Source organism: Camelina sativa, chromosome 13, assembly GCF_030686135.1.
Source record: "Camelina sativa cultivar CO46 ecotype springtype chromosome 13, ASM3068613v1".
NCBI classification, from domain to species: domain Eukaryota; kingdom Viridiplantae; phylum Streptophyta; class Magnoliopsida; order Brassicales; family Brassicaceae; genus Camelina; species Camelina sativa.
This window is the reverse complement of record NC_141892.1, coordinates 3,359,176-3,383,417: the sequence shown is the minus strand read 5'-3', so window position 1 is coordinate 3,383,417 and position 24,242 is coordinate 3,359,176. Positions and strand designations below refer to the sequence as shown.

Here is a 24,242-nt window from a genome sequence, read left to right as displayed (position 1 = left end):
CATTTGACTTTACAGAATTTAAAAGTAAGCTCTCATATTCAAATATAGGTGATCGAAAGAAACTAATTCGAAAATACAATGAATCATAAATCCAAAATTGCTTAGCTGTAACAAAGAACATGACAATATAATTTTCTTACAAAAAATACCTTCATAAGAAGGTAACTTTTATAGATTTTGTATATTTAGAAAATCAAAGTGTTACATGTATAACAAGAGAGAATACCTTCAAAAGCAATAAAGTTTGAAAACAAAACATACCATTAGGAAAAAATCTAGCGGGAACGAAAATTTCTATTTGTTTTCTTCTTGTCAAAACCAGGAGCGACTCTTATACCAGGAACGTTTTTGAGACCCATCTTGCCAAGAACATTTATAGGGATAGCTGGAGGGGTGCTAAGTCCCATACTGCGGCTAAACTCATTAGCTAACTCCACCAGTCTGGTCGTGTCACTTGCAATCTTCTTCTGTGATTTGTAGTAACCCAACCACGCCTGATATGCTGCCTCCTTGTTCGTCATTTCCACTTGGCTAAGCCCTTTCTGCACCTGATTTTTAACATGTGTTCTCACATTCATCAATGCTCACTCGAGTTACATACTCTTAAAAAATATATTTTAAACATTGGGAACTTGCATCCCAATATAGTTTAGTATAGTAGTCTGGTTGTTATGGGTTGCTACTTGCTAGCAAGTTAATTTTGAGAAAGGCTTGCAAGTTTAGTAGAGTCAAATTCATATAGTATTTGAAAAAGCTTACCTTTTTCACAGCTTCATGGTCTATTGGCGGTAAAGAAGTCTTTGTGATGGGCAAGTCTTTCACAGAAGATAAAAAGTACTCTTCCCACGGTGCCAACAATAGTATACCTTCTCCTTCCTTCCCTTTCCGCCCAGTTCTGCCAAGTCTATGTATATATTGTTCTCTGTCTGATGGCAATCCCATCTGCAAAAGCAACATATACACAACGACTTCAGTAAAAAACGACTAACTTTGTAGCAACTGTTCGACTCTATAATGGAAAACTACTATATGGTTTACCTGTACGACTAGTGACACATCAGGGTAATCAACACCACGAGCAGATACATCGGATGTTACAAGGATAATACTCTTGGACTTGCGGAACTCATCAGAAACTCTGGTTCTGTAACTCTGCGGTTTTCTAGAATGGATCTCTCTGACGTTCAGGCATAGCTTACCAAGCAGATCAGCCATCAATCTTGTGACCATAGCAGTTGTACAGAAAATGATAATCTGCAACAGCAAAGAGATTGTGTTAATCCAGACATACAGTGGTGATTCACAATGACATTGGAGGAAGAATATTACCTTATAGCCCACATTTTCTGTGATGTGTTCTTTCAGAAGACCATATAGAAGCGAGAAATGTCTATCCAATGATGCAATCATGTACATTTGTGTGACCTGGGAGATAAAACAGACATGAGAAACCAATAACATTCAATCATAAGGCCATTCGTTCACCTGAACTTAAAAAAAGCAATCTTTTACCTTTTGATGCGTCTCCCCTGCCCCTTCTTGAACACAGTTGACGAACTCATGATCCGGTTTCAGAGCAACATGGCATATTTGACGGACCTTAATACCAAAACAACACGATTCAAGATTCCAACCCAAAAGTGAGAGTCTTTGTGCAAGAAACTGACACTTACCTCTTCAGGTACTGTAGCGGAAAATAAAAATGTCTGTCTCTGCTTCGGAACAGCAGCTATTATCCTCTCAATATCCCTTCGGAAACCCATGTCCAAGAGATGATCAGCTTCATCAAGCACAAGGACTTTCACACCCATCAACCTTGTTGCAAATCCGGACGTGTTGTCGATGTGGTCTTTGAGCCTTCCGGGTGTAGCCACGAGAATCTGAGATTGTGCAAATATGTTATTATTTAAAAATATACAGAGACAAAGATCATCATCTCCGCAGCTACTCTGACTACAGGGAAGAGAAAAAATGCAAAAAAATGTAAATGCATAAGAGGCTAAATCAAGGAACATATCCTATGATTAGAAACAATCCTAACTTGTTTAGCGAAATACATTCTTTTTTGAATATATCTTTCTTAATTTATATTCTTAGCCATTTAAATAATGAGTTCATATTGTTTTAGTGAAGAACAACCAAATCAGTTTGAAGAAAAAATAAATGCAACTCTAATGGTCAGATAACAAGTTTCATTTTAGAAGTACAGCTCAATGGAAATGCAAGATTTTGTTCAGAAATAAGTTTACATAAATACAGATTGAAAATTTTACCTGGCATGGACTCTTTTGCATACGCCTTTGCTCTGTAGGAAGCTTTGTGCCTCCAATCACAACTTGAACACCAATAGATGGGTGATACTTCAGCAAGATGTTTGCTTCTGCAGCAGCTTGACAAGCAAGTTCCCGAGTAGGGCATACCACAAGCACAATAATTGGGGGATGCCTATTATCCCGGCTTGCAGGAGGAGATTTGATAACAGCTTCGATTGATGGAAGCTTCAATGTAAACATCAACATTAAGAACAAATCCCACTGAAGGCCTGATAAAATCCTATCTGACCAACTTAAACGCATGAACTCAAGAGTGTAGAATGCCTCACCAAAAATGCAACAGTTTTCCCAGTGCCTGTTTTGGCCTTGGCTAGGACATCTTTACCTGGAAAACCAAGGAGTTAAAAAGAAAACATATTAGCGGAACAATAAACAATCAGCCAAGCTTCAAAAATGTTAAGTCTGACAAAATATGAGCCATCCGGAAGAAAGATACAAAAGCTTCTGAATTTCTTTCAAGCTTGTGAGACATCTTCCACTAGAAATCGTCCATATAGTTCTCAATCATGCGTATGTTATCTTTTCACCTTATAAGCAACTCCAACAAGAATGAAAGAAAAGTTCACCTTTGAGAATGAGAGGAAGAGTAGCCTCCTGTACAACAGTCATTGTCTTAAATCCAGCATCCGCAATTGCTTTTAGTGATAATGGTGACAGAGGGAACTGATCAAATCTGTAAAAACCATTTAAGCATCAAAAGTATTCTCAATCAAACAGCAACGAATATGGTCAGAGCAGTTCTAAAGCAAAATCTCCTCACTTGCATAACACAAAAAGAGACTAAATTGTACCCTCTATAAAAATGCAGTTTCTACTAAGAGAGTTCACATAGTTCATAAGATAATCTTTAGTTAAACAAATAATGTACCTTGTCTTAGACAAATAAGAATCTGAAGTTTTAGCAATTTGAGCCTCCTCCACAGGCTTAGTAGAAGCTGCTGCTTTCTTGATAAGAGGCTCATCAACATCATCAGATTGGGCTTCTCTTCCCCTCTTTGGACCTCTATTGTTGTTCTTGTCCTTGACTAGTTTTACCGACTCATCTTCCCGGTCACTCGTGAGCTTTTTCAAATGTTTAGCGCGAAGCTCCCGTCTCTTCTTACCGGATTTGGGTCCATCGGAATTCATGGAAACGAGAGGACCCAGAAAAGATGGAAGAGAAAGATGAAGACTGTAAGGCTCTCTCAACTACCAAGTTCCCGCCGTCGGTAAATTTAGGGTTTAAAAGGTTTTGTAGGAAGAAACTCAAATTTAGGGCTTAAGGGGTACTCAAGAGAATAGAGTGGCCCAAAATATCTCTGAACAAAATTTAAAACGGCACGTGGTTTGCTCTCATTGCTTTGAAATGTCTTTTTATATCAGAAACACCTTTTTATTAAATGAAATTAGTTTAAATTTTTCAAGATCTTCACAACTTTCCAAAAAGTCATTTGCCTAAACTTGGTGAAATTTGTTATATATCTCATCATGAAAGCTTGGAACTGTAAATTTCATATTGTAGAACACTGTCTTAAGTGCTCTTATGTTACCAATTTTATGAAAGATAACGATATGAGTCGCGTGATGGTAAGAACAAAGAATACTCATGGTAACTGGCCATTGCAAGCAAAAGATTTTCATAAGAAAGGCAACTTTTATAGGATTTTTTTAGTTAGAAAGTCTAAAGTGTAGCAAGAATGACAAGAGATTACACTTACAAAGCATTAAAGTTTTCAGACAAAAGCAAATCACTAGCTTAAAGAATCTACTTGGTTCTAAGACCAGGAACGTTTTTGAGACCCATCTTGCCAAGAACATTTTTTGCGATAGCTGGTGGGCTGTCAAGTCCCATGCTGCGGCTAAACTCATTGGCTAACTCCACCAGTCTGGTTGTGTCTCTTGCAATCATCTTCTGCGATTTGTAGTAGCCCAACCACGCCTGATACGCCGCCTCCTTGTTCTTCATTTCCACTTGGCTAAGCCCTTTCTGCACCTGAATTCAACAAATTTCTTATACCCATCAGTACTCCACTCATGTCACACACTCTTCAAAAATCTTAGCTTTTGACTTCATAGAGATTTGTGTTATGAGATTCAAATTCTGTTTCAAGTTCCATTGCCATTCTAGATTGCCAGCAAATATGAGTTAAGAAAGGCTTGCCAAGTTCAGTAGAGTCACAAATTCATGTGAGTTCATCATTGATATGAAAAGGCTTACCCTTTTCACAGCCTCTGGGTCTAGTGGCGGTAGAGTAGACTTGGTGATGGGTAAGTCTTTAACAGATGACATGAAGTACTCTTCCCATGGTGCCAATAACAAAACTCCTTCCCCTTCCTTACCTTTCCGCCCGGTTCTGCCAAGTCTATGAATATACTGTTCCCTGTCTGATGGCAATCCCATCTGCAAAAGCAAACAACTTCAGTAAAGAAATAGAGATAGAATCGTTACTTACAGAACAATTCCATGTCAGAAAACTGTTACCTGTACGACTAATGACACATCAGGGTAATCGACTCCACGAGCAGATACATCGGATGTCACAAGGATAATAGCCTTTGACTTGCGGAACTCATCAGAAACTCTTGTTCTGTAACTCTGCGGTTTTCTAGAATGGATCTCTCTGACGTTCAGGCTTAGCTGACTAAGCAGATCAGCCACCAATCTTGTCACCATAGCAGTTGTACAGAAAATAATAACCTACAACAGCAAGGAGGTTATGTTAGTTCAGAAATACAGACATTGGTGATTGAGAATGGCAATAGAGACACAGTGTTACCTTATAGTCCACATTATCAGCGATGTGTTCTTTAAGAAGCACATATAGAAGCGAGAAATGTCTATCTAGTGATGCAATCATGTACATTTGTGTGACCTGGGAGATATAACAGACATAAGAAACCGATAAATCCAATCATACGACAGGTCATTCACATAAATCAACCTAAAGAGATCTTTTACCTTTTGGTGCGTCTCCCCAGTACCCTCTTGTACACAATTGATGAACTCATGATCCCGTTTCAGAGCAACATGGCATATTTGGCGGACCTTGACACCAAAAAACACAGTTCAAGATTCCAACCCAAATTCTTGCGAGCCTATGTACAAGAAACTGACACTTACCTCTTCCGGTACAGTGGCAGAAAATAAAAAAGTTTGTCTCTGCTTAGGAACAGCGGCAATTATCCTCTCAATGTCCCTTCGGAAACCCATGTCCAAGAGATGATCAGCTTCATCAAGCACTAAGACTTTCACACCCATCAATCTTGTTGCAAATCCAGAAGTGTTCTCAATATGGTCTTTGAGCCTTCCGGGTGTAGCCACAAGTATCTGAGAGTTTTAAAATATGTGATTAATCAACAATATATAGATAAAGCTGGCTGTACTGCAGCCATCTTAGCAGCTAAACTTAAAGGAATTGGAAGATTTGCTCGGAATTAACTTCTTTTTATTTTTTTGAATGTGCTCGGAATTAACTTCACATAGAGAGGCAAAAGAGATCGATCTTTTATTACCTGGCAAGGATTCGTTTGCATACGCCTTTGCTCTGTAGGAAGCTTTGTGCCTCCAATCACAACTTGAACACCAATAGATGGGTGATACTTCAGCAAGGTGTTTGCTTCTGCAGCAGCTTGACTGGCAAGTTCCCGAGTAGGGCATACCACAAGCACAACAATCGGGGGTTGCCTGTTATCCCGACTTGGAGGAGGAGATTTGATAACTGCTTCAATTGATGGAAGCTATAAATAAACATCAACGATAAGAAGTAAGAACAGATCCCAATCGAAGGCCGATCAATTCCTAACTGACCAACTTATGTCCATGAACCCAGAGGGTAGAATGTCTTACCAAAAATGCAACGGTTTTCCCAGTGCCTGTTTTGGCCTTGGCTAGGACATCTTTACCTGGATAACAGAGCCCGGAAGAAACGAAGGATTTAAAGACGAATTTTAAACAATCAATCAAGCTACAAAATGGAAGACATAGCAAATTTGAGTAATCATGAAGACACAAGAATTTTTTTTTTTTGAAAGACCTATTGGCTATTGCATAAGTGATCTGTAAAAGCTAGTGAGATGTCGTCAATTAGAAATTGTCACTACATCTCTAAACCATGGTGTGTTTTTTTTTTTTTTTTTTTTTTCTTTCGAATTGGCCTTGTAAACAAGGCTCATGAAGAAAAGTTCACCTTGGAGAATGATAGGAAGAGTAGCCTCCTGCACAACAGTCATTGTCTCAAATCCCGCATCCTTGATAGCTTTTAGAGATAAGGGAGACAGAGGGAACTGATCAAATCTGTAAACCATTTACCATAAAGAGAATTCTCAATCAAACAGCACTAAATGATCAAAGCAAGACAGAAGAATAGCTCCGAAGCAACCACCTCACATGTAAAATAGAAATGTAAACTGAAAGTGATAATATACCTCGTCTTAGACAAGTAAGAATCTGAAGTCTTGACATGATCACTCCTTGGCATATCAGTCCGGACAGCCTTAGGAGAACCCACTTTCTGAATAACAAGCTCATCATTTTCATCATCCTCATCACTACTATCTTCACTAAGCAAATCATCAATGCTTCCCGATACTATCCTCATCTCGTCCTCGTCACAACTATCTTCCACTTCATGTCTTAAACCTCTTGTCTGTTTCCCTAATCCCTTGTTGTTTTCCAAACCTCGGTCTCTCCTAAACCCTGAATCTACATTTCTCTCATTCCTTCCACGGAAAGAAGACTCACTACTCTTTCCTTGAATACGACCGTTCCTTGCACCTTCTCGATTCCTAAACGAATCCGACGTGGTCCTCCTCCTGTCCGAACCCCCAAACCTATCCATCTCACCTTCCTTTCCTCTTCTAGCACCACCGAACCTATCAGATTGGCCTTCCCTTCCCCTCCTTGGACCCCTACTACTGTTATCCCTGTCTACTACGTTTCTACGAACCAACTCTGGACCCGAGTTATCTTCTTCGCTAGTGAACTTCCCACGCGAAGAACTAGTCCTCAAATCGCTAACCCAATCACTAAGCTCTGCCTCGTCCTCAATCAAGCTCTTGGACGCGCGAATCTCACCCCCAGCTCCACTCCGCCGCACGAATTCGGGTTGGGATCTCTCTGGTCGGGTTGAAAAATTGACCCGGGAACCTAATCCGATGTATTTTAACCTAAAGGGAAAGGCTTTGGATAGAACAGGGACGGAGCGAAATGAATAGATAAGTGCGCCTGAATTCATGGAAGGGAAGCGAGTACAAGGAAGAGAATGAGTGATGAAACGTACACCGAGAGGGAACTTCAAGGACATATCTTGCACTTGTAACTACCAAGTTCCCGTCGTCGGTGGTGACCGGAGAGAATTTGAAGTTGAAGATAAGGAAAGAGTCGAGAGGGTTTTACAGTAAAACACAACGAACGATAAGGGTTTTAATCGGATAGGAAATGAAGCAGATATAGACTTGGTGGTACTAAACCGATGTCGTTTTTGCGCAAACAGATAAGAAACGTTATGTAGTTTCGCTACCATTGCTGATAACAAAACGGTGAGTTGTTTCTGAAACCCTGATAATTACTAAATTACCCTTTGTCGAGGGAAACTCAGAAACACGTTAAGTCTTTTAGGGCTTGATGGTTTAGGATGTTTTAATTAGCCCATACAAAAAGCCCGATAAGAAACCCAGAAGGACGTGATGTTATCAAATTATGCTTAACCGGTAGTTGAACCAAATCAAATTGTGTCATAATCTCAACCCTTGCTGAACCGAAAATAACCAAGGTGGAGGTGGGAAAAAAGATTGTTGATGAACAAATGATTTGATAACGACAAAAAAAAAAACAACAAAGCAAAAGTGTTCCTGTTGAGATAAAAAATTAAGTTTAAAGAATGCAAAATATTTGGCCTTTTACTTGGACTTATTACTACCCTTTTTGGGTTTATGTTTCTGATGGCCACGAGGGTGTTCTTCATCTACTGTCTCATTCGCATCTTACTTCCTTAAACTTGACAGGTTTAATGATCACCCCAGCTTTCTTCACAACCTGCACACATGCATTAATCGTCACACAGGGTTTTGAGAAATTACAACATTTTGCGAAATGGGTACACTACTAATGAGAGTTTTTAAAAAAGTAATGAAAAGTTAACCTCAGGTCGGTTTAGATCTCGAAGAATAGTTGTGGGGTTAAACTCGGGTCCTCTAGGGATACGCATACTAAGTTCGAAAACTTCGTTGGATGTGTAAGGGAAAGGTAGACTCTTTGTATAAAGTTTCTCAGCCTGTCAAATATATATAGTCAGCATGCATGATATCGGATGGTTATGATGAACGAGAACAGAGGAAGAGATAAGCATATAAGTGTGACAGTAGTATTAAATTACCTTTTTATCGACTTTTTCTGATATGATAACATGTCCGAGACGAGCGTCTTTCCTTGACTTGAGAGCTTGCTCTCTCCTTTTCATGTCATCTTCGTGTTCTCTAACCATCCTTTGAGGTAAGCCTCTCTTTTTTTGGATATCAGTCCATTGTCCCCAACCAAGAACTTGAACCGGTTTCTCGGGTTCAGGAACTTCTTGATTCAGTACCTCTTGCTTATCCTTCTCAAACTCACCATCAACGTCATCACCAGCAAAAGCACGGCTTACAAGCTCTGCTTGACAAGGAATCTCATAGGTTTCCTTTGAACCACATGTCAAAATCCCATCAACCATTTGCTCTGCTTCACTCTCTGAATCATCGAAAGGTACCTCGGTTTCCATAATGGTTTCAGTGTTTCTAGCAGTTGAAGAAGCATTATTAACTTTTAAAGCCTCTGAGTCATTATCTTCCATATCATTGTCACTACTATCACTGTTATCAAAAAAGTTGTCTGATTCCTTTTTAGACTCTTTTCGAGCTTCTGCCCCAAATACTCTTCTACCACCAGCAACATTAGTGGACTTTTTAGAGTTTTCTGCTCCACCATAGTTCTCCAACTCTTCATACTCCTCAATTGCACGTTTAGCTTCTTCTTTAGCTTCCTGGTTTTTCGTTTTCTCAGCCCGAGCCTAACCAAACCAAAAACATGAATGAACGAAAAAAACCAGAATGAAAAAGTATTCAATGGTGTTTTGAGAAAACAAAGCAAGAATTACCATGAAAGGTAATGACATAAGACCAGTAATGGGGGCTTCATCATCTTCCACAGCTTGAAGTGTCTTCACCTTTGCTTTAGCTATCAGTTCAGAAGCATCCTCATCTGAACCATCATTCAACTCTGCATCGCTCTCATCACTACTGCTTTCATCTTTTGTGGAGTTCATCTTTCTGGACAAAGTAGCATTAATTTGAAGTTGTTCAGATATAGCTGAACGAGTTCCATCATATTTACTATCCAGTCCAAGCCTTAGCATGCGTTTGGCCCATTTTCCTGCGTTTTTGTGCTTTAAAGTCATACGTTCCTGCATATATAATAACACATGACATATGAACAAATAAGACAATAATAATCACTTTTTTTTTGTTTGACAAGTGTACGTCTTGATGAAAGAATCTGTGAAAGTGAAGAGGAAATTGTAGACTGACCTCTACCCGTCTAATCTCCTGGTTCTTAGCCTCTTCTTTAGCCATTGCTGGGTCCATCAATGCTCCAACCCCTGATTTCTTCAGGTCTTTGTTTTTAAGGCGATGATAAGTTTTAGACTTAATCTTCTTGATTTGTTTACGTTTCAGGTCAGCACGGAAGAGCATGCTCCTCATCTTAGCAATGTGGTCACGTTTCTTGATGTGATCTTCCATAGATACCTGCAACGTATCAAAATTCAATCCAAACAGTTATATCAGATATTCGTATAAGCTACGTTCAATGCCAGATAATTTATAAGTCAAGTAAGCTGCGGAGCAGGGAATGAACTAGAGATCACAAAACTTGCCTCGTTCAATTCAACGAGCCTAGTACCATCTACTTTGTGAGCCTCCCTAACCTCATTATCATCTAATATAGAAGCCATTCTCATCTCCAATATATTCCTGGGCTGAAATTGTGATGCTATTGCACCAACCGTAGAGTATCCAGCATTGACATCTTGGTTAAAGCAAACAGTTGGTGCCTCCCTATTCCTCTTTACCAGAGGCACCCACTTACTTAACGCCTCGCCAACTAGTCCTTTCACTACACTCCGTTCCAGTCTTTCTCGTTCTGGCTTTGGCTGAGGAGCATGAACAAGAGATTGAGTATCTTTTTCCATCCGGTAGACCCTCTCGCATAGTTCGCTAGATCCAGGTAGTCCTTTAATAGGATTTAAAAGGTGTTCCATTGTGGTGAAGGATTTACCCTCTAGAACATCACGGGTAGGATTGAATTCAGACTCTGGATATGGTTCTGTGAAGACTACATGTTTTCTCTTACTCTCTCCTGAAAACAAAAAAAAAAGTTTATATTTTACAGCTTACAAATGCAATGAATAGAAGATAAAGGCAAGACTCTGTATCAATACCTTGAAAGGCTGCTCTTGGGATTCCAGTGACAGCTTCCAGCATCCGTGGGTGTCTATCATCATCATCATCATCATCTTCTGACTCCACGTTTTCATCCTTCGTTGAAATAAATACAATTTACAAGTTAGTCTCGATCTCGATTAGAAGAGGCCAGGCAATCCAAATTAAACAACTTTTAACCTAAATTATTACGTGTTATCCAAACAACTCTTAACCTAAAATCAAACTCCTACAGTGACGGCGATAAGAAACACAATCGAATCGACCGCGGAATATTAACTAAGGGAACAAAAAAAACCTTGAAGTCCTTGGAAAGGACGAAATTGTAGTTGACAACGCGGCCGTAACGGTTGTTTTTCCTGGATTCCTCTTCAGGCACACCTTCTTCGTACTCGTACAAATCGCACTCATCGGAGTCAATCTCATCGTCAGAGTTCAAAGGACGTTTCTCATTAGCAATGATCTTGAGTATTGAGTTCGGTAAGTGAGGTCCTGATCTCCTCTTTTTTTTATTAGCTAGGTTTTTTAAACTAGATTTCCTCTTCTCTCCTCCCATCTTGACTCTCTCTGTTTTTTTTTTCAACTAGTCGCAATTTTGAGACAGAGACTTTCCTAGGGCTTGTTACTTCTGACCGACCACTTAAGTACTGAAATAGACGGTTTGTGTGGTCTAGTTTTTATTTAGGGTTGGACTCGTTTCATGCAGCTGTAATCAATACGGTTTACTAATAAAAATATATCGCAGCTGGCTATATTTCTAAGCCTTGTTACAGAAGAATTGGATTAGTTAAGCTAAAACCTTTTATTGATTTTGAGTGCGGTTTGATAAATTTATTAGTTATTTTTCGGCCTCAGAAGTCAGAACTAGTAGGCGATCCAAAACAAGCTTTAAAAGCCACTACATATATAGTTTTTGACCACCAAGTTAAAACATTAGTATTAAAGAATAAGAGTTTAAGAGATTGGAAAAGTATTTTCCAATTACATCAATGCTCGAGACAATGTTAGGATTTCTCCTGCTCCCACGTTGTAATGTGCAAGTGACTTGTTGTCCTTTAACAACCCGGCTTTCCCACTTAACTCATGTTTCTTCACTGGAATGTGTATCTCCCCAGCTATTTTCTCCTTCAAACTTACCACGTTTTCCAATAACGACTGCACTGTGATCTCGATGACTAGCCCAGCGATCCGATGCTTGGAACAGAAACCCTGATTGTAGAGGAGCCCTGAAAATTTATGACTGCTAGTTAGATACAAGTCAAATCAAGCCAGTTGAAATAAACAAAAAGAAGAAAAAAAAGACAGGTAAAAGTGTGAAGAAAACATTACCGGATGCTGAGCAAAGAACTGGTCTTCTGGAACAAGTGCGGACTCACGCTTCTCTGGCTATGGTTCCTCAGGTAGAGACAGTGGTGGAGGAGGAGACGACATTACAGGCTTAGTATTAGGTGTGGCAGGTGGCATCTTCCTTTGAATCTGATTCTGTACATGTTCTAGTAGTACTTCCAGTTTCACTAGATTTGGAACGAGTCCAGGTGGTGGTGCTGGCAACACGGTCCTCTCCACGTTAGCAAAATACTCAAAGGCACGCAAATCAGTCATACCAATAGTAACCTGCCACATGGACATTGTTTCCAAATTTAATTAAATAAAGTCACCTGACCAATAGTAACCTGCCACATGTAAAGGATTATCAAATAAAAGCTAACCTTATTTACAAGTTTACAAAGTTGTCACTTATATCTCTTTGATTGATGTTGAGATTTTGAGGATTGCGGTTCGATAATTTCGATGGCATAACATCTTTGTTTTACCACCACCATGGTACTCTCGTTGTTCTGGGTTGCTACTTGTTAGCAAATAGAGTTTGAGAAAGGCTTGACAAGTTCAGTTAGAGTCACAAATTCATGCTATGTTTGCAGTAGTATTTGAAAAAGATTACCTTTGTATGATTCATAAATATAACGAAACGATTTGTATGATTCATTTTCTTACGAACAACAATTGACAAAACGACAACGACATCAAATCTAAAAGTGAACCTGCACGTAGCTTACAGCCTTCGGCTTTCAGAAATATGTCTTTTTTTACCAGAAGCAAGTCACCAACGCACCAAATAGTGTTCTTAAGGAAGAAAATAAGTATGAGAAACAGATCAGTTTATTTCTTCTTAAGCTTTGTCAGACTCTTGACAAGACTGTGCCTCTTTGACATGCTTCTCATACTCGTCTTCTTCATCATCTTCTTCTTCTTCTTCTTCCACTTCAGCTTCAACATCCTCTTCCTCTTCATCTTCTTCATCAGCTCCTGAGCCCGAGCTTTTGACAGAAGGTGGAGCTGGATTCCTTGCTTCTCCAACTATCTTCATTATGTCCTCTACGCTTTGAAGAGAGAAGCTCGTGTCTCTCTTGTAATACGCTGCTTGAGCCGACTCCAGCAGCTCCTTTGGCAAATTCTTCAAGTACCATGGATGATTCTTGATCTCCTTAAGCGTGATTCTCTGTCACGAATATTATTGACAACAATCAGAACCGCAAAAATCATCTTCCTCACAATATATATAGCCTGAAACTGGAATAGTTAAGGTACCTTAGCAGAGTTAGTGACGAATATGCGAGAGAGAAGGTGTTTGCATTCCTGAGATATGTGAACATAGTCCGGGATCTTGTATTGTACAGCCATTATGCGCTGCAGAATATCATTTTAATTGTTATATTATTGAGACACTTGAGCGATAAGAAGAGGAGTTAATCAGAACTGTTGAATGGTCTTAGTTACTTGGATTGTTTTCCTGAAGTTTTTTGGATCGTTAGGGTCCTCAAACGGGTAAGCTCCAACCAACATGACGTAAAGGGTTACTCCACATGACCACACATCCGCGTGCTACAAAAAAAGTCATATGAGTGCAAATGCCAGTCTATATATATGCTCTATGACAATTATGATTATAGAGACTGACCTATAAACATCCTACGCCTATCGATTATCACCCGTCAATTTTTTTTGAATTAAGACCCTAGGCTTGGAGACTGGTCCATATAAACATATTTAGAACTTTTAGAACTATAATAACCTGAAAAGTTTTACACAGACCACGCCAGTACAAAGTATATATTAGACCGACTAAAACAACAATCTTAGAACAGTCTAAACTTTTTTTCCTCATACATTTCCCTTGACGACACTATTTGCTTACTTTGACAACCAATCAATCATGCTTTAATGACAAATTGATATGTATAACAAGGCATGAACAGTGTACCTTGCCATCATATTCTCTTCGTGAAAGAACTTCAGGTGCTATGTATGCTGGAGTTCCCACAGTCGATTTAGGCCTTGAATGTAATATAGATGACTACACAGTAGAAGTAAAATAGAAAACAGGACAGGATCATAAAAATCAAGACGAATGAACAGATAATACTTTTGATTTGCAACAAACTAATCAGGATTGAGACAAACTGCGCAAAGAAGAAGGGAATGAAAGAGTGCAGACCTTAGAGTAACCAAAGTCACAGATTTTCAAAAGCGGAGCAGGGCTCCCATCAAGCAATGTGTTCTCAAGCTTCAAATCTCTATGGCATATTTGCTACACAAAAGCAAAAGAGAAGGGAAGGTTACACAAGAACGGAGGCATAAAATTCCAAATCTCAAACAAAGAATCTGGGCGGCCAAACATCAATAGCTCTCCATAAAATGCCTAATTAGGCGCATAACTTTCCTTTTCAGGTTAATGAAATTGGGAAGAACTATATACATACATACCAAGGAATGGCAGTAGTCTACACCACAAATCAGCTGTTGAAAGAAGTACCTAGCCTGAAAAGTGAAAAGATAAAAATCAAACCAAAAACTCATACAAGCACATCAAGAAACAAAATCAAAGTGTAAGACTTTAGAAGGAGAAAAGCGCACCTCAGCTTCACTGAATCTACCAGCAGTGCAGATTCGATCAAAGAGCTCTCCTCCAGAAGCATACTCCATCACAATAGCAAGATGAGTAGGAGTCAGAATCACCTGGAACCAAATCAAGAATCAGATCCCAAGACAACTCTCTCTTTATTAGGGCCACAGAACAAAAAAAAAAAGAGACTTGCCTCCTTGAAGCGGATGATATTGGGATGCTTAAGTGATCTGTGATTGATAATCTCTCTCGCCACGTTCTCATCTATCTGCATAAACCAAACAATCCATAAATTAATCATCATCATCATTTAAATATGTTGTTATAAAAAAAGCCCCAATCAGCAAACCCTTCAAAAATGTCTAGCAACAAGACTTCAAATCATGATTCTGATCATAACAACTGAGCTAAAAAGTGAAACTTTAAAACCCCAATTCAAAACTTGAAGAACCCAGATAGAAAAAAAGACAGAGGAAAAAAAAAAGCCCAAACCTTGCGGCCTCTCTCGATGTATTTCATGGCAACAAGCTCTTTGGTGTCCTTGTGTCTGAGAAGCCGAGCCACACCGAAATTACCAGAACCCAGATCCTTGACAACATCATACTTGTCCATTTTCCAAAATCAACAACCGTATTGATCGGAGGTGCCTAATCAATCAGCTTATTATATCCAAGTAGTAAACGATTTAGAAGAGGGGGATCTGAGCAAATTCCATCGACAAGAAAAACGTGAGATCCAAATATACAATACACACACACGACACACCCATCTGCGTGTGTAATGTATGTATAATAATATCCGAGGGATTGGACCACGTGGAGGATCTACTCGAACTCCAATGATCTAATAAAGCTTGTAATTGGAGTGAGTCCAACGGTAGCTAAGCTACAATTTCATCTCTTTACATTCGCCGACATACATAAAACAGTTATAAAATTGTATAAAACCGTAACAAAGCTCAAAGTGTCTCTTCTAATCATTGTCAATTGAATAAATTGCGTTTATGGAAAAAGAGAGGCTATTGTGTAATTTATAAAGATGTGGGGGGGATCTCATAAATAATAGTACAAACGATTTGACTAAAAAGGTCTCGTAACAGATCTAGAGTCAATATCTTCTAGAGATATAAAAAATATTTATTTATCCGCAAGACTCCATCTTTGAAGATCTATCTTGTACACTTCGGAAGTGTAAAAAGCTCAACTTTGCGGACAAAATTAGGGTTTCAAGCGAAGATCTTTCTTTTGTTACTTGTGTGTAACACTAAGATAATGAGTAAAGCTTCGGTGATTCTTTACATCACGGTGGGGATCTTTGTGCTCTTCCTCATCTCTTATTCCCCGAAGAAGAAGAGTGACTACGATCACCACCATGGTGGTCACAACCAACATCACCGTTTAAAACTCCGGTCTTCTTTCAATTTCAAACCTACTCGTCACGATCCGGTTCCGTTTGATCCTCTCGTCGCTGATATGGAGCGCCGCCGTGAGGATAAAGAGTGGGAGCGGCAGTACATTGGGCATTCTCATCCGGAGCTTGTCTCTCATTCTCAGAAAGAAACAACCAGTGGCGGTGGGCATGAACATGAACATGCACCTGGTCACGAGTCACAGCCTGAGTGGGAAGACTTCATGGATGCTGAGGATTACTTGAATAATGAGGACAAGTTCAATGTCACTGATAGGTTTGGTCTTCAATTCCAAATCTTTTGAATTTGATTGCTAATTAAAAAATGCATACTTTTGGAAGTTTCGATATTTAATTTCACTAAAGATCCAATTTTTGTAAGGAAGGAGTTTGATTGATTGGTGCTTTTCAGGTTGATAATGCTGTTTCCGAAGATTGATGTTTCTCCAGCTGATGGGTTTGTGACGGAGAGTGAATTGACTGAATGGACTATGCAGTCTGCTGCCAAGGAAGTCATTCACAGGACTCAAAGAGACATGGATGTTCATGATAAAAACAAGGATGGTTTCATTTCATTCTCTGAGTATGAACCACCGTCTTGGGTCCGTAATTCAGGTGAGCTGCAGTTTCCTGTTTCTTCTTTGAGTTTCATTGACTCTAATTTGTGCTACTTGTTATAGTCATGCAGAAACATATGTCTTGGTAGATCTTGTTATTCGGTTTTACCTCTTCTGCCTATGAACCATATAATCCTTCTCATCTGTTTGATTGCAATTTGCAACGGGTTTTAAGTAAAGAATCTCACTTTAGACTGCGAGCTGACTTGGTTATAATTTTAAACAGATAATAATTCCTTTGGCTATGACATGGGCTGGTGGAAGGAGGAGCATTTTAATGCATCAGATGCAAATGGTGATGGACTGCTGAACTTAACAGAGTTTAACGAGTAAGCGTTTTCTTTCTAGTGTAGATTAAAGCAACCGAGCTGTTTCAGATTTTGGTTAATATACTATCACTTTTTTGTTTTTGTTCTCACAATGCTCTTGCGGGCTAATTTTTTTCATTTAGCTTTCTGCATCCTGCTGACACCAAGAACCCTAATTTGCTGCTATGGTTATGCAAGGAGGAAGTAAGGTACTGTACTGTGATCATATGATTATTTCTGAGGAACCCTTCTTTTAGCTGACTCTTTATTAATGGGTTTTTCTCCTTCCCTCTCCCAGAGAAAGAGATTCAGATAAAGATGGTAAGATCAGTTTTGAAGAGTTTTTCCACGGCCTCTTTGACACTGTAAGGAACTACGAGGAAGAGAATCATAATTCTACGCATCCTTATCATGACTTGCCTGAAGGCCCTGCAAAGCAGTTGTTTTCTCAGCTTGACAAAAATGATGATGGGTTAGTAATTTACGAATTCACACAACATGTTTACCATTTCCATTCATATCAGGCAGCCCTTAACATTTACTCCCACTTGTCTACAGGTACTTGTCAGACGTTGAACTACTTCCCATTATCAGTAAAATCCATCCTACTGAGCGTTATTACGCAAAACAACAGGCTGATTATATTATATCTCAGGTACGTAGCTTTTAAAACAAATGGTGTATTTTAGCTGTTAAATTGCTCGATCTTACATTGATCTCTCTTTTCCTGATCTTTTCTAGGCGGATTCGGACAAAGATGGACGTTTGACTTTGGCAGAGATGATTGAGCATCCATACGTCTTCTACAGTGCCATTTTCGACGAAGATGACACTGATGATGATTATGGCTACCACGATGAATTCCGCTAGTTTTACAATGAGTAAGCATCTGCCACAGCCTTGAAAAACTATTCCTGTTAAATCTGTCGAAGAATGTTCAAACTTATAACACTAATCGTTATTCTTCAATAACAGAGGAAGAAATAACATCAAGCGCAATTCCGTATGACTTCAAGTAACATCCCTCACGAAACAGGTGATCTCAATAACATCAGGCGTGGTTTATCTTCTATACCTTTGTTTTTGTCTTTCTTACGGCTTTTCTTATACTGCAGAGTCCACCACGAATCTCTCCCACGCAGATCATCTGGTGATTTAGAAGTTAGAATAGTATTTTATGATTTTAAACGTTAAAGGAACATACTTTTCTTTGAATCTTGTTCAATCGTTATAGATGGCTTTCTCGATGTTTGTATCTTTTACTTACTTAACACCTTAAAGCTTAATCTTTTATAAGCAAAGCTTATGAAGAGAAACAGTATATACATGCAAAGGTCAGCACTGAACCATAAGAAGCAGATTTTGATCCGTAATCTTGGAAAACTAAATAAAAAAAAGAGACAGAGGGTATCATAAAGGTTACAGAGATTCAGGAGCTACTGTGACCTGTTTTCTTTTTATTTCATGCTACAAAGCAAATTCTCAGTCACGATTACCAACAATCATCAGGCGCCAAGATTTTTTGTGATATTGAAAGAAGTTTGAAATCTCACTTCACCACACAGATCTTAATAACTGAGGCAGCTCCAATACGGTGCAGGGCCACAATTGCATCACCACGGTTGCATAGTCCTCTCTGTGTAGCCGACTTCAGAGCAGCCTCAATGATAACTTCCGTGGCTTCACTATCTGTTGCCTTTGCAGATCCTTCAGCTAACATAGGGATAAGACCTCTGTATATGAGACTGTGCCTTGCAGGTGACTCGTCACTACAAGCCCAGTCAAAGGAATCAGTGGTCATAACCGGGACAACCACTGACAGAATCGGAACAGCAGGTCTGTATTTAGCCACGAGATTAGCGGTTGAACCTCCACGTGTCAACACAATGATGAGTTTGGCCCTGGCTTTGTTAGCAGTCCGTACAGCGGATGATGCAAGACTCTCGAGTGGACTCATTGGAAGCGGAGTTGCTCGGATCATCTCTTTAAAGATTGTGTTGTAATCAAGGGAGCTTTCAGCTTCAATGCAGATCTTAGCCATGACTTTCACAGCTATTTCCGGATAAGCTCCTGCTGCACTCTCACCGCTTAGCATCACACAGTCCGTGCCATCAAGAACAGCATTTGCAACATCTGTGGCTTCAGCTCGTGTTGGCCGAGGTGATTTGATCATTGACTCCAGCATCTGAGTGGCTGTAACCACCGGTTTACCCGCAAGGTTACACTTGTAAATCATCAATTTTTGAGCCAAGAAGATCTTCTCGATTGGAATCTCCATCCCCAAATCACCACGAGCAACCATGAACGCATCTGTTTCACGCAATATCTCATCAAAGTTTAGCACTCCTTCCTGGTTCTCAACCTTCAAAATTCAAACCCAAGAAAGAAAAGAGTCAGATTCATGCCTATATAAGCTATAGACATGAAATGCAATTTCCATAAGTGAAAAGTTATAAATACCTTGGACATCAACATTATGCTTTTAGCATGGGAACCAAGAACCTTCCGGACATTAACAAGATCCGAACCTTTACGGACAAAAGAAAGAGCAATCATATCGATGCTGTTGGGAACACCCCAACCGAGAATATCTTCAATATCCTTATCTGTCAAAGTGGGAAGATCAACAACAACACCGGGAAGATTCACGTTCTTTCTCTCACCAAGCATGGCCGAGTTTTCACACCGGCACCTAACTGTTCCAGACTCGGGATCACATGACAAGACAGCTAGACTTATGCTTCCATCAGCACAGAGTATGGTGTTTCCAGGCTTCACATCCAAAGGCAGCTTTTTATAGCTCATGGATATCGTTGACTCATCTCCTTTAATATCATAATCAGTGGTTATAGTAATCTCTTGACCTTCCTTCAGTTGTATAGGGTTCCCATCTTTCAAGAAACCAGTACGAATCTCAGGCCCCTGCAAAATCAACAAGCGAAATCATAAGCTGACAGTCTCTAAAATGACGAATTCACATAGTACAAATTCCATGATCTAGCCATAGCCATATTCTTTGAATATACATATAATCTCTAACGATAATAACCAAACACAGTACTAAGGATTGGACATTTAAAATTATGAGGAGGTTTAAGCAAGAAAAACCAAGTTGACATTTAGGTACAAACTAGATCGAAAATTATGACAAGAGAATCCAATTCACAAGATAAGTTTTAGGTACAAACCTTTGTATCAAGCATGACAGCAGCGAGAATGCCGGTATTATGCATAGCGGTACGGAGGTTGTCGAGTGTCTCTTGATGGTACTCATGGCTACCATGTGAGAAATTGAAACGAGCCACATTCATACCAGCTCTCAAAAGCTTTTCGATCATGGAAACAGTCCGAGAAGCTGGTCCTAAAGTGCAAACTATCTTTGTCTTTGGGATCCTCCCATCATTAGGTAGCTCCTTCAGAATCCCTTCTATGTCTATGTTCGACATTTTTCTCTATAAGATCTCTTCTCTGCAATGAAGAATAAAACAATTCAGCACCATATAACCAAACTAGAAAACAAGCGTAAGAATCGGAATTTCCCATCATATCTAGACCAAGATCCATATTTATACCAAACTAGAAAGGTACTGAACTGAACAAAACAATCGAACATAAGTTTCAAGATTTTAACTCGTTTCACAGATTCACTCAACAAAACATTGGTTTGTAGGAACCAGACTGTCTGAGATTTGGAGAAGAAGAGTGAGGCTTTACCTAAGCTCCAGAATCTGGATCTGTTTTCGTGTCGGAGCGAGAACCCTTGTTTTTTGGCTTGGACTTGGGTAAATGACTCTGGTTTTGGAGTAAACGAAGTTGGTAGCGACCGCCACGTGAACTCGAATTTTAAATTAGTAAGGATATTTTCTAAATCCATTTGTATTTTTCTATTTTAATAACAAAAATTAAATTGCCTTTGACCAACGAAAAACAAAAATCAAATTAATTTGCCATAATACTTTTTTTTTTATTTGAGTTTAAAACATTTTAACAATAACAAAAAGAATGTTATACATATAATTATTTTTATCAGGTTAAAGAATCTCAAAATTTTGGTAGAAAGAATTTGGGTTCGAAACTTCAAGATATGATTATGATAGACAAGAATAATTTTAATACGGCTTGAATATACTGAACGTCTTCATTTACTACTCAATGTCAATGCACTTCGCTTTGGTGTTGATAACTAAAATTTGTTATAGGTTTACAAAAAAAAAAAAATAATAAATTAAAATTTGTTATAAATTTAACTATGTACTCTTGATGTTAAGTAACTATAATTAAATTATGCACGTAATGTTCATGATTACTCTAGCAGAAGAATATGCCTTTGGATCGAAAGATGTGATTCTCAATTCTTGAGTATGATTTGTTTGTTTTGTATCCATGAATTAAAGGGTCTTTATATTGTTTTAGTATAAAGACAAATAAATACAAGCCTTTTTCACATTTTTCCCCACAGATAGTTTTTCTTTTGGTTCTTTGGGACTTTCAATGGTCATATTCCTAAACCCAATATATATATGTCTCTCTTTGTTTCCCTCTTGGGATGATGAAGGAGCCACTTCTTCTTCTACACTTTTGCTAGGTGTTCTATTTACTGCATAGTTGACATTTTGTCTTAAAACTATTGGTACCACAATTTTTTTTTTTGCTAGGTGTTCATTTTGTTAATAGAAATCATATAATGAACTGAATATCACAGGGGACAAAAAAAAAATCCATTTCATAATTGTAAAATAATGTAATTTATCTTATCTTCCGGAGGTGAACTACACAATGAGTTTGGCAAGATAAGTTATTGTTAACAATAAGAGGATCAAATCTCTTTATCAGTACCAAAGTACATAACTAAACTACTTCAATTCATCAGTCTTCTTGAAACTGACGACGACTTGCAGAGAGGCCAATATGGAGACACTTGATGGAAAGGGATTCAAATGCGTTTGGGCGGAACATACTGCACCTGCACTTCTTGGCATATGAACTGCCAGCGGATTTCCATCACATACATGTGAATTAAAAGAAGAAAAAAAACAGTCAGTATGAAACCAGATTGTGTGTTTTAGCCTTTAGGATCCATGCTCTTATTTGAAAAATCCAGAGCTAAGGATTTGCTTATTATGTAGTGGAGCCTTGAGATCTCTTCTTAGGTTTCTAAGAGAATTGGCATAGAAGTAAATACGTTTACCTGCATTTCCTCTGGGAGTGCTTCTGAGACAGCAAGAGTGTAGCAACCAGGAGCAAACTTCCCTGGGAACAAGAAATTGCAAAATGTTAGATTTATTTTCTGTCTCAAAGAAAGCTGGCAACATTAGAAAATACAACGTCAAGCCACAAACACACAGACATCTGAAATGCAGATGCCACTCAAACGGGTGTTGACAAAAAGTTACATTTGAAATATAAAGCAGGGTTAGGTGAATTAGATTGATGGTTTATCCACCTTTAAATTGCCGCTTATATATATAGCCTAAATGAGAATTAAACAGCACATTCTTTTACATACACTTCCAAAAGAGAAAGATATGACTAACGCAGTAGTAATATCCCCATCTGTAAAGCACAATGGGGAGACAAAAGAACAAGAGACGGAAAGAAGAAGCTAGTAAACTCGAAAAGAGAATCCAATAGTTTGAGTAAAATCAGGAAACAGAGCTGAAACATACCAATTCTTAACCATCTTGCAGCCCAACTTCTACGTGGATCCATCATAGAGATTATACTGCGAAATAAGACATATGAATCAACACTACCACTATCTCTGTAACTTCTTAACAAGTCATTTTGCTTAAAGGAGCAAACTCTAGGTCAACTCCACTGTAACTTTACAATGTTAGACCCATTCATCCAATAACAATTTCAAGAACAACAAGAGATTAGAAATTTAAAACACGCATCAGTCTTTATCAGTTATGTATAGACTACAGTTACATCCTAAGAAGAGACAACCACCAAGTTTATCCATGTAACCACGAGTCGAACAGTGAGTGCACTATCAAATTGTGATGAAAGCAAGGATTCGAATTGTACCCGTTGAAATTAGGGGTGGTAACATCGACGATACGTTCATGATCGTCTTCCATTTTGAAGAAAGGACAATTCTCGCATCCAGAATCCCTAAACTGTTTGGATAAAAACCAGATTATACATACAAAACATATTCGCAAGAGAGAAGAAACATGCAATTGCAAACACACAGTGAGAAGGAGAAACCATATATACCTGATCGTAGGTCTTGACGAGGCGACATCGAAGACAAGCCCTAAGCTCGTGACCGAAACTCGTCGGAATCTGTGCAGGCGCTTCTCCCATTGTTGATTAAATGTCTTCCAAAAATCGCCGGTTTCTTTCCTTCTCTGATTCTTGTCCAAATATCGAAAATTTTGTTCCGAACGAGGAGAAAGATGATGTCTCCGTCTTAAGTACCATATATGTGGGCCTTAACCAAAACATAAAGTTGTACAAGTTATGAGGTTATTGGGCCTTATATCGTAAGCCCATTCATCTTCTTTAGCGTTATCTTCGGCAACAAGACGAGTTTTTAAGGTTTACGTTGTCGTCGGCAACAAGACGAGTTACAATCATTTCTCTCCTAGTATAACGTGCATATTTTAGATTCGACTTTTCTTTTTTCTTTTCTTTCTTTTCATTAACCTTATATATTGTACAAGCAAAATCGTGTGTATCATCTTTGTCGTGTTTGGGTAATTTTGCACTACGAACGAAATCACATAACCATATACGTGGCGGACCATTCATTAAAAGTCTTTCGACAAGTTTGTTTGTTTTTTTTTTTTGTTTTCCGGCTTTTCAGATGCAATGCAAACTTCGAAACTCATTTTTATCTATATGTACAATTACCGCGGATCAGATCGTGCACCACATCGCATTATATCTATAAGTAGTAAACGAGATGAAACTTTCTTTACTCATACAACAAAATCGACATGCAAGCTCGATGCAGAGTAAATCAATAAGATGCAACTTAATTTAGGACTAAGCTAAACTTTTAGCACCATCAAAAAATCAATCAACCATGTTAATTAGATATTATGTGCTTCCAAAGTTTCACTTACCAAATACAATGCACAAAGATAAAAAATGATTAACCTTAATATTTGTTCTCTTCCAATAAGTTTTGAGTTGGATGGAGGATTACTATAATATTATTTGCTGTAAACCATTAATTTTGGGTCCCCATTCAAACGCTTTTAACCTTTAA

General features: G+C 38.7%; 6 protein-coding genes, 1 long non-coding RNA gene and 1 pseudogene across 7 annotated transcripts; 1 reads left to right on the top strand and 7 right to left on the bottom strand.

Moving 5' to 3' along the window:
• Window positions 1-131: 131 nt before the first annotated feature.
• On the bottom strand, window positions 132-3,604 carry LOC104734894 (DEAD-box ATP-dependent RNA helicase 25). Its single transcript, XM_010454573.3, has 10 exons — window positions 3,202-3,604; window positions 2,900-3,006; window positions 2,603-2,658; window positions 2,274-2,498; window positions 1,674-1,880; window positions 1,513-1,599; window positions 1,330-1,425; window positions 1,039-1,254; window positions 760-942; window positions 132-548 (listed from the first exon to the last, which is right to left on the bottom strand). Exons 1-10 carry the CDS (start codon window positions 3,459-3,461, stop codon window positions 276-278), a joined length of 1,710 nt encoding a protein of 569 aa, XP_010452875.2. The 5' UTR covers window positions 3,462-3,604; the 3' UTR covers window positions 132-275.
• A 342-nt stretch (window positions 3,605-3,946) lies between these two features.
• Window positions 3,947-7,788, bottom strand: LOC104734895 (DEAD-box ATP-dependent RNA helicase 26). The gene is made up of 10 exons (XM_010454574.3): window positions 6,738-7,788; window positions 6,500-6,606; window positions 6,160-6,215; window positions 5,826-6,050; window positions 5,434-5,640; window positions 5,272-5,358; window positions 5,090-5,185; window positions 4,795-5,010; window positions 4,531-4,713; window positions 3,947-4,305 (listed from the first exon to the last, which is right to left on the bottom strand). The coding sequence occupies exons 1-10, from the start codon at window positions 7,613-7,615 to the stop codon at window positions 4,078-4,080; spliced, it is 2,283 nt and encodes a 760-aa protein (XP_010452876.1). The 5' UTR covers window positions 7,616-7,788; the 3' UTR covers window positions 3,947-4,077.
• Window positions 7,789-8,143: 355 nt separating this feature from the next.
• Window positions 8,144-11,346, bottom strand: LOC104737898 (uncharacterized protein C57A7.06-like; annotated as a pseudogene).
• Window positions 11,347-11,567: 221 nt separating this feature from the next.
• LOC147929167 (uncharacterized) lies at window positions 11,568-12,327 on the bottom strand. Its single transcript, XR_015577841.1, has 2 exons — window positions 12,114-12,327; window positions 11,568-12,010 (listed from the first exon to the last, which is right to left on the bottom strand). It is a non-coding gene; the product is annotated as an uncharacterized LOC147929167 (long non-coding RNA).
• A 384-nt stretch (window positions 12,328-12,711) lies between these two features.
• On the bottom strand, window positions 12,712-15,691 carry LOC104734896 (serine/threonine-protein kinase SRK2G). The gene is made up of 9 exons (XM_010454575.3): window positions 15,181-15,691; window positions 14,882-14,956; window positions 14,700-14,801; window positions 14,550-14,603; window positions 14,281-14,373; window positions 14,047-14,139; window positions 13,563-13,667; window positions 13,374-13,472; window positions 12,712-13,284 (listed from the first exon to the last, which is right to left on the bottom strand). Exons 1-9 carry the CDS (start codon window positions 15,298-15,300, stop codon window positions 12,955-12,957), a joined length of 1,071 nt encoding a protein of 356 aa, XP_010452877.1. The 5' UTR covers window positions 15,301-15,691; the 3' UTR covers window positions 12,712-12,954.
• Window positions 15,692-15,726: 35 nt separating this feature from the next.
• Window positions 15,727-18,336, top strand: LOC104734888 (uncharacterized). Its single transcript, XM_010454567.3, has 9 exons — window positions 15,727-16,372; window positions 16,508-16,710; window positions 16,939-17,041; window positions 17,164-17,229; window positions 17,319-17,492; window positions 17,579-17,675; window positions 17,762-17,901; window positions 17,996-18,056; window positions 18,136-18,336. Exons 1-7 carry the CDS (start codon window positions 15,960-15,962, stop codon window positions 17,888-17,890), a joined length of 1,185 nt encoding a protein of 394 aa, XP_010452869.2. The 5' UTR covers window positions 15,727-15,959; the 3' UTR covers window positions 17,891-17,901; window positions 17,996-18,056; window positions 18,136-18,336.
• Window positions 18,337-18,380: 44 nt separating this feature from the next.
• LOC104734889 (pyruvate kinase, cytosolic isozyme) lies at window positions 18,381-20,896 on the bottom strand. Its single transcript, XM_010454568.3, has 4 exons — window positions 20,735-20,896; window positions 20,209-20,488; window positions 19,481-19,942; window positions 18,381-19,382 (listed from the first exon to the last, which is right to left on the bottom strand). The coding sequence occupies exons 2-4, from the start codon at window positions 20,464-20,466 to the stop codon at window positions 18,570-18,572; spliced, it is 1,533 nt and encodes a 510-aa protein (XP_010452870.1). The 5' UTR covers window positions 20,467-20,488; window positions 20,735-20,896; the 3' UTR covers window positions 18,381-18,569.
• An 828-nt stretch (window positions 20,897-21,724) lies between these two features.
• On the bottom strand, window positions 21,725-23,414 carry LOC104734887 (transcription elongation factor SPT4 homolog 1). The gene is made up of 5 exons (XM_010454566.3): window positions 23,243-23,414; window positions 23,051-23,142; window positions 22,687-22,742; window positions 22,209-22,270; window positions 21,725-22,004 (listed from the first exon to the last, which is right to left on the bottom strand). Exons 1-5 carry the CDS (start codon window positions 23,330-23,332, stop codon window positions 21,954-21,956), a joined length of 351 nt encoding a protein of 116 aa, XP_010452868.1. The 5' UTR covers window positions 23,333-23,414; the 3' UTR covers window positions 21,725-21,953.
• Between the last annotated feature and the right edge of the window lie 828 nt (window positions 23,415-24,242).

What these genes read in the sequence shown, in the direction of transcription:
- LOC104734894 (XM_010454573.3), bottom strand. Translation starts at nt 3,461, where the DNA reads ATGAATTCCGATGGACCCAAATCCGGTAAGAAGAGACGGGAGCTTCGC. An exon ending in TCTTATTTGTCTAAGACAAG is followed by an intron (nt 3,007 to 3,201) that starts GTACATTATTTG and finishes TGGTTTTTACAG; the next exon opens with ATTTGATCAGTTCCCTCTGT. An exon ending in CAGAAAATGTGGGCTATAAG is followed by an intron (nt 1,255 to 1,329) that starts GTAATATTCTTC and finishes TTGCTGTTGCAG; the next exon opens with ATTATCATTTTCTGTACAAC.
- LOC104734895 (XM_010454574.3), bottom strand. Translation starts at nt 7,615, where the DNA reads ATGTCCTTGAAGTTCCCTCTCGGTGTACGTTTCATCACTCATTCTCTT. An exon ending in TCTTCCTATCATTCTCCAAG is followed by an intron (nt 6,216 to 6,499) that starts GTGAACTTTTCT and finishes TCTGTTATCCAG; the next exon opens with GTAAAGATGTCCTAGCCAAG. An exon ending in GGAAAACCGTTGCATTTTTG is followed by an intron (nt 6,051 to 6,159) that starts GTAAGACATTCT and finishes GTTTATTTATAG; the next exon opens with CTTCCATCAATTGAAGCAGT.
- LOC104734896 (XM_010454575.3), bottom strand. Translation starts at nt 15,300, where the DNA reads ATGGACAAGTATGATGTTGTCAAGGATCTGGGTTCTGGTAATTTCGGT. An exon ending in ATATCATCCGCTTCAAGGAG is followed by an intron (nt 14,802 to 14,881) that starts GCAAGTCTCTTT and finishes ATTTGGTTCCAG; the next exon opens with GTGATTCTGACTCCTACTCA. An exon ending in GAAGAGAATATGATGGCAAG is followed by an intron (nt 13,668 to 14,046) that starts GTACACTGTTCA and finishes CTTTTTTTGTAG; the next exon opens with CACGCGGATGTGTGGTCATG.
- LOC104734888 (XM_010454567.3), top strand. Translation starts at nt 15,960, where the DNA reads ATGAGTAAAGCTTCGGTGATTCTTTACATCACGGTGGGGATCTTTGTG. An exon ending in GTCTTGGGTCCGTAATTCAG is followed by an intron (nt 16,711 to 16,938) that starts GTGAGCTGCAGT and finishes AATTTTAAACAG; the next exon opens with ATAATAATTCCTTTGGCTAT. An exon ending in TTATGCAAGGAGGAAGTAAG is followed by an intron (nt 17,230 to 17,318) that starts GTACTGTACTGT and finishes TCCCTCTCCCAG; the next exon opens with AGAAAGAGATTCAGATAAAG.
- LOC104734889 (XM_010454568.3), bottom strand. Translation starts at nt 20,466, where the DNA reads ATGTCGAACATAGACATAGAAGGGATTCTGAAGGAGCTACCTAATGAT. An exon ending in CTGTCATGCTTGATACAAAG is followed by an intron (nt 19,943 to 20,208) that starts GTTTGTACCTAA and finishes TTGATTTTGCAG; the next exon opens with GGGCCTGAGATTCGTACTGG. An exon ending in GCATAATGTTGATGTCCAAG is followed by an intron (nt 19,383 to 19,480) that starts GTATTTATAACT and finishes TGAATTTTGAAG; the next exon opens with GTTGAGAACCAGGAAGGAGT.
- LOC104734887 (XM_010454566.3), bottom strand. Translation starts at nt 23,332, where the DNA reads ATGGGAGAAGCGCCTGCACAGATTCCGACGAGTTTCGGTCACGAGCTT. An exon ending in ACCACCCCTAATTTCAACGG is followed by an intron (nt 22,743 to 23,050) that starts GTACAATTCGAA and finishes CTTATTTCGCAG; the next exon opens with TATAATCTCTATGATGGATC. An exon ending in CACTCCCAGAGGAAATGCAG is followed by an intron (nt 22,005 to 22,208) that starts GTAAACGTATTT and finishes ATCCGCTGGCAG; the next exon opens with TTCATATGCCAAGAAGTGCA.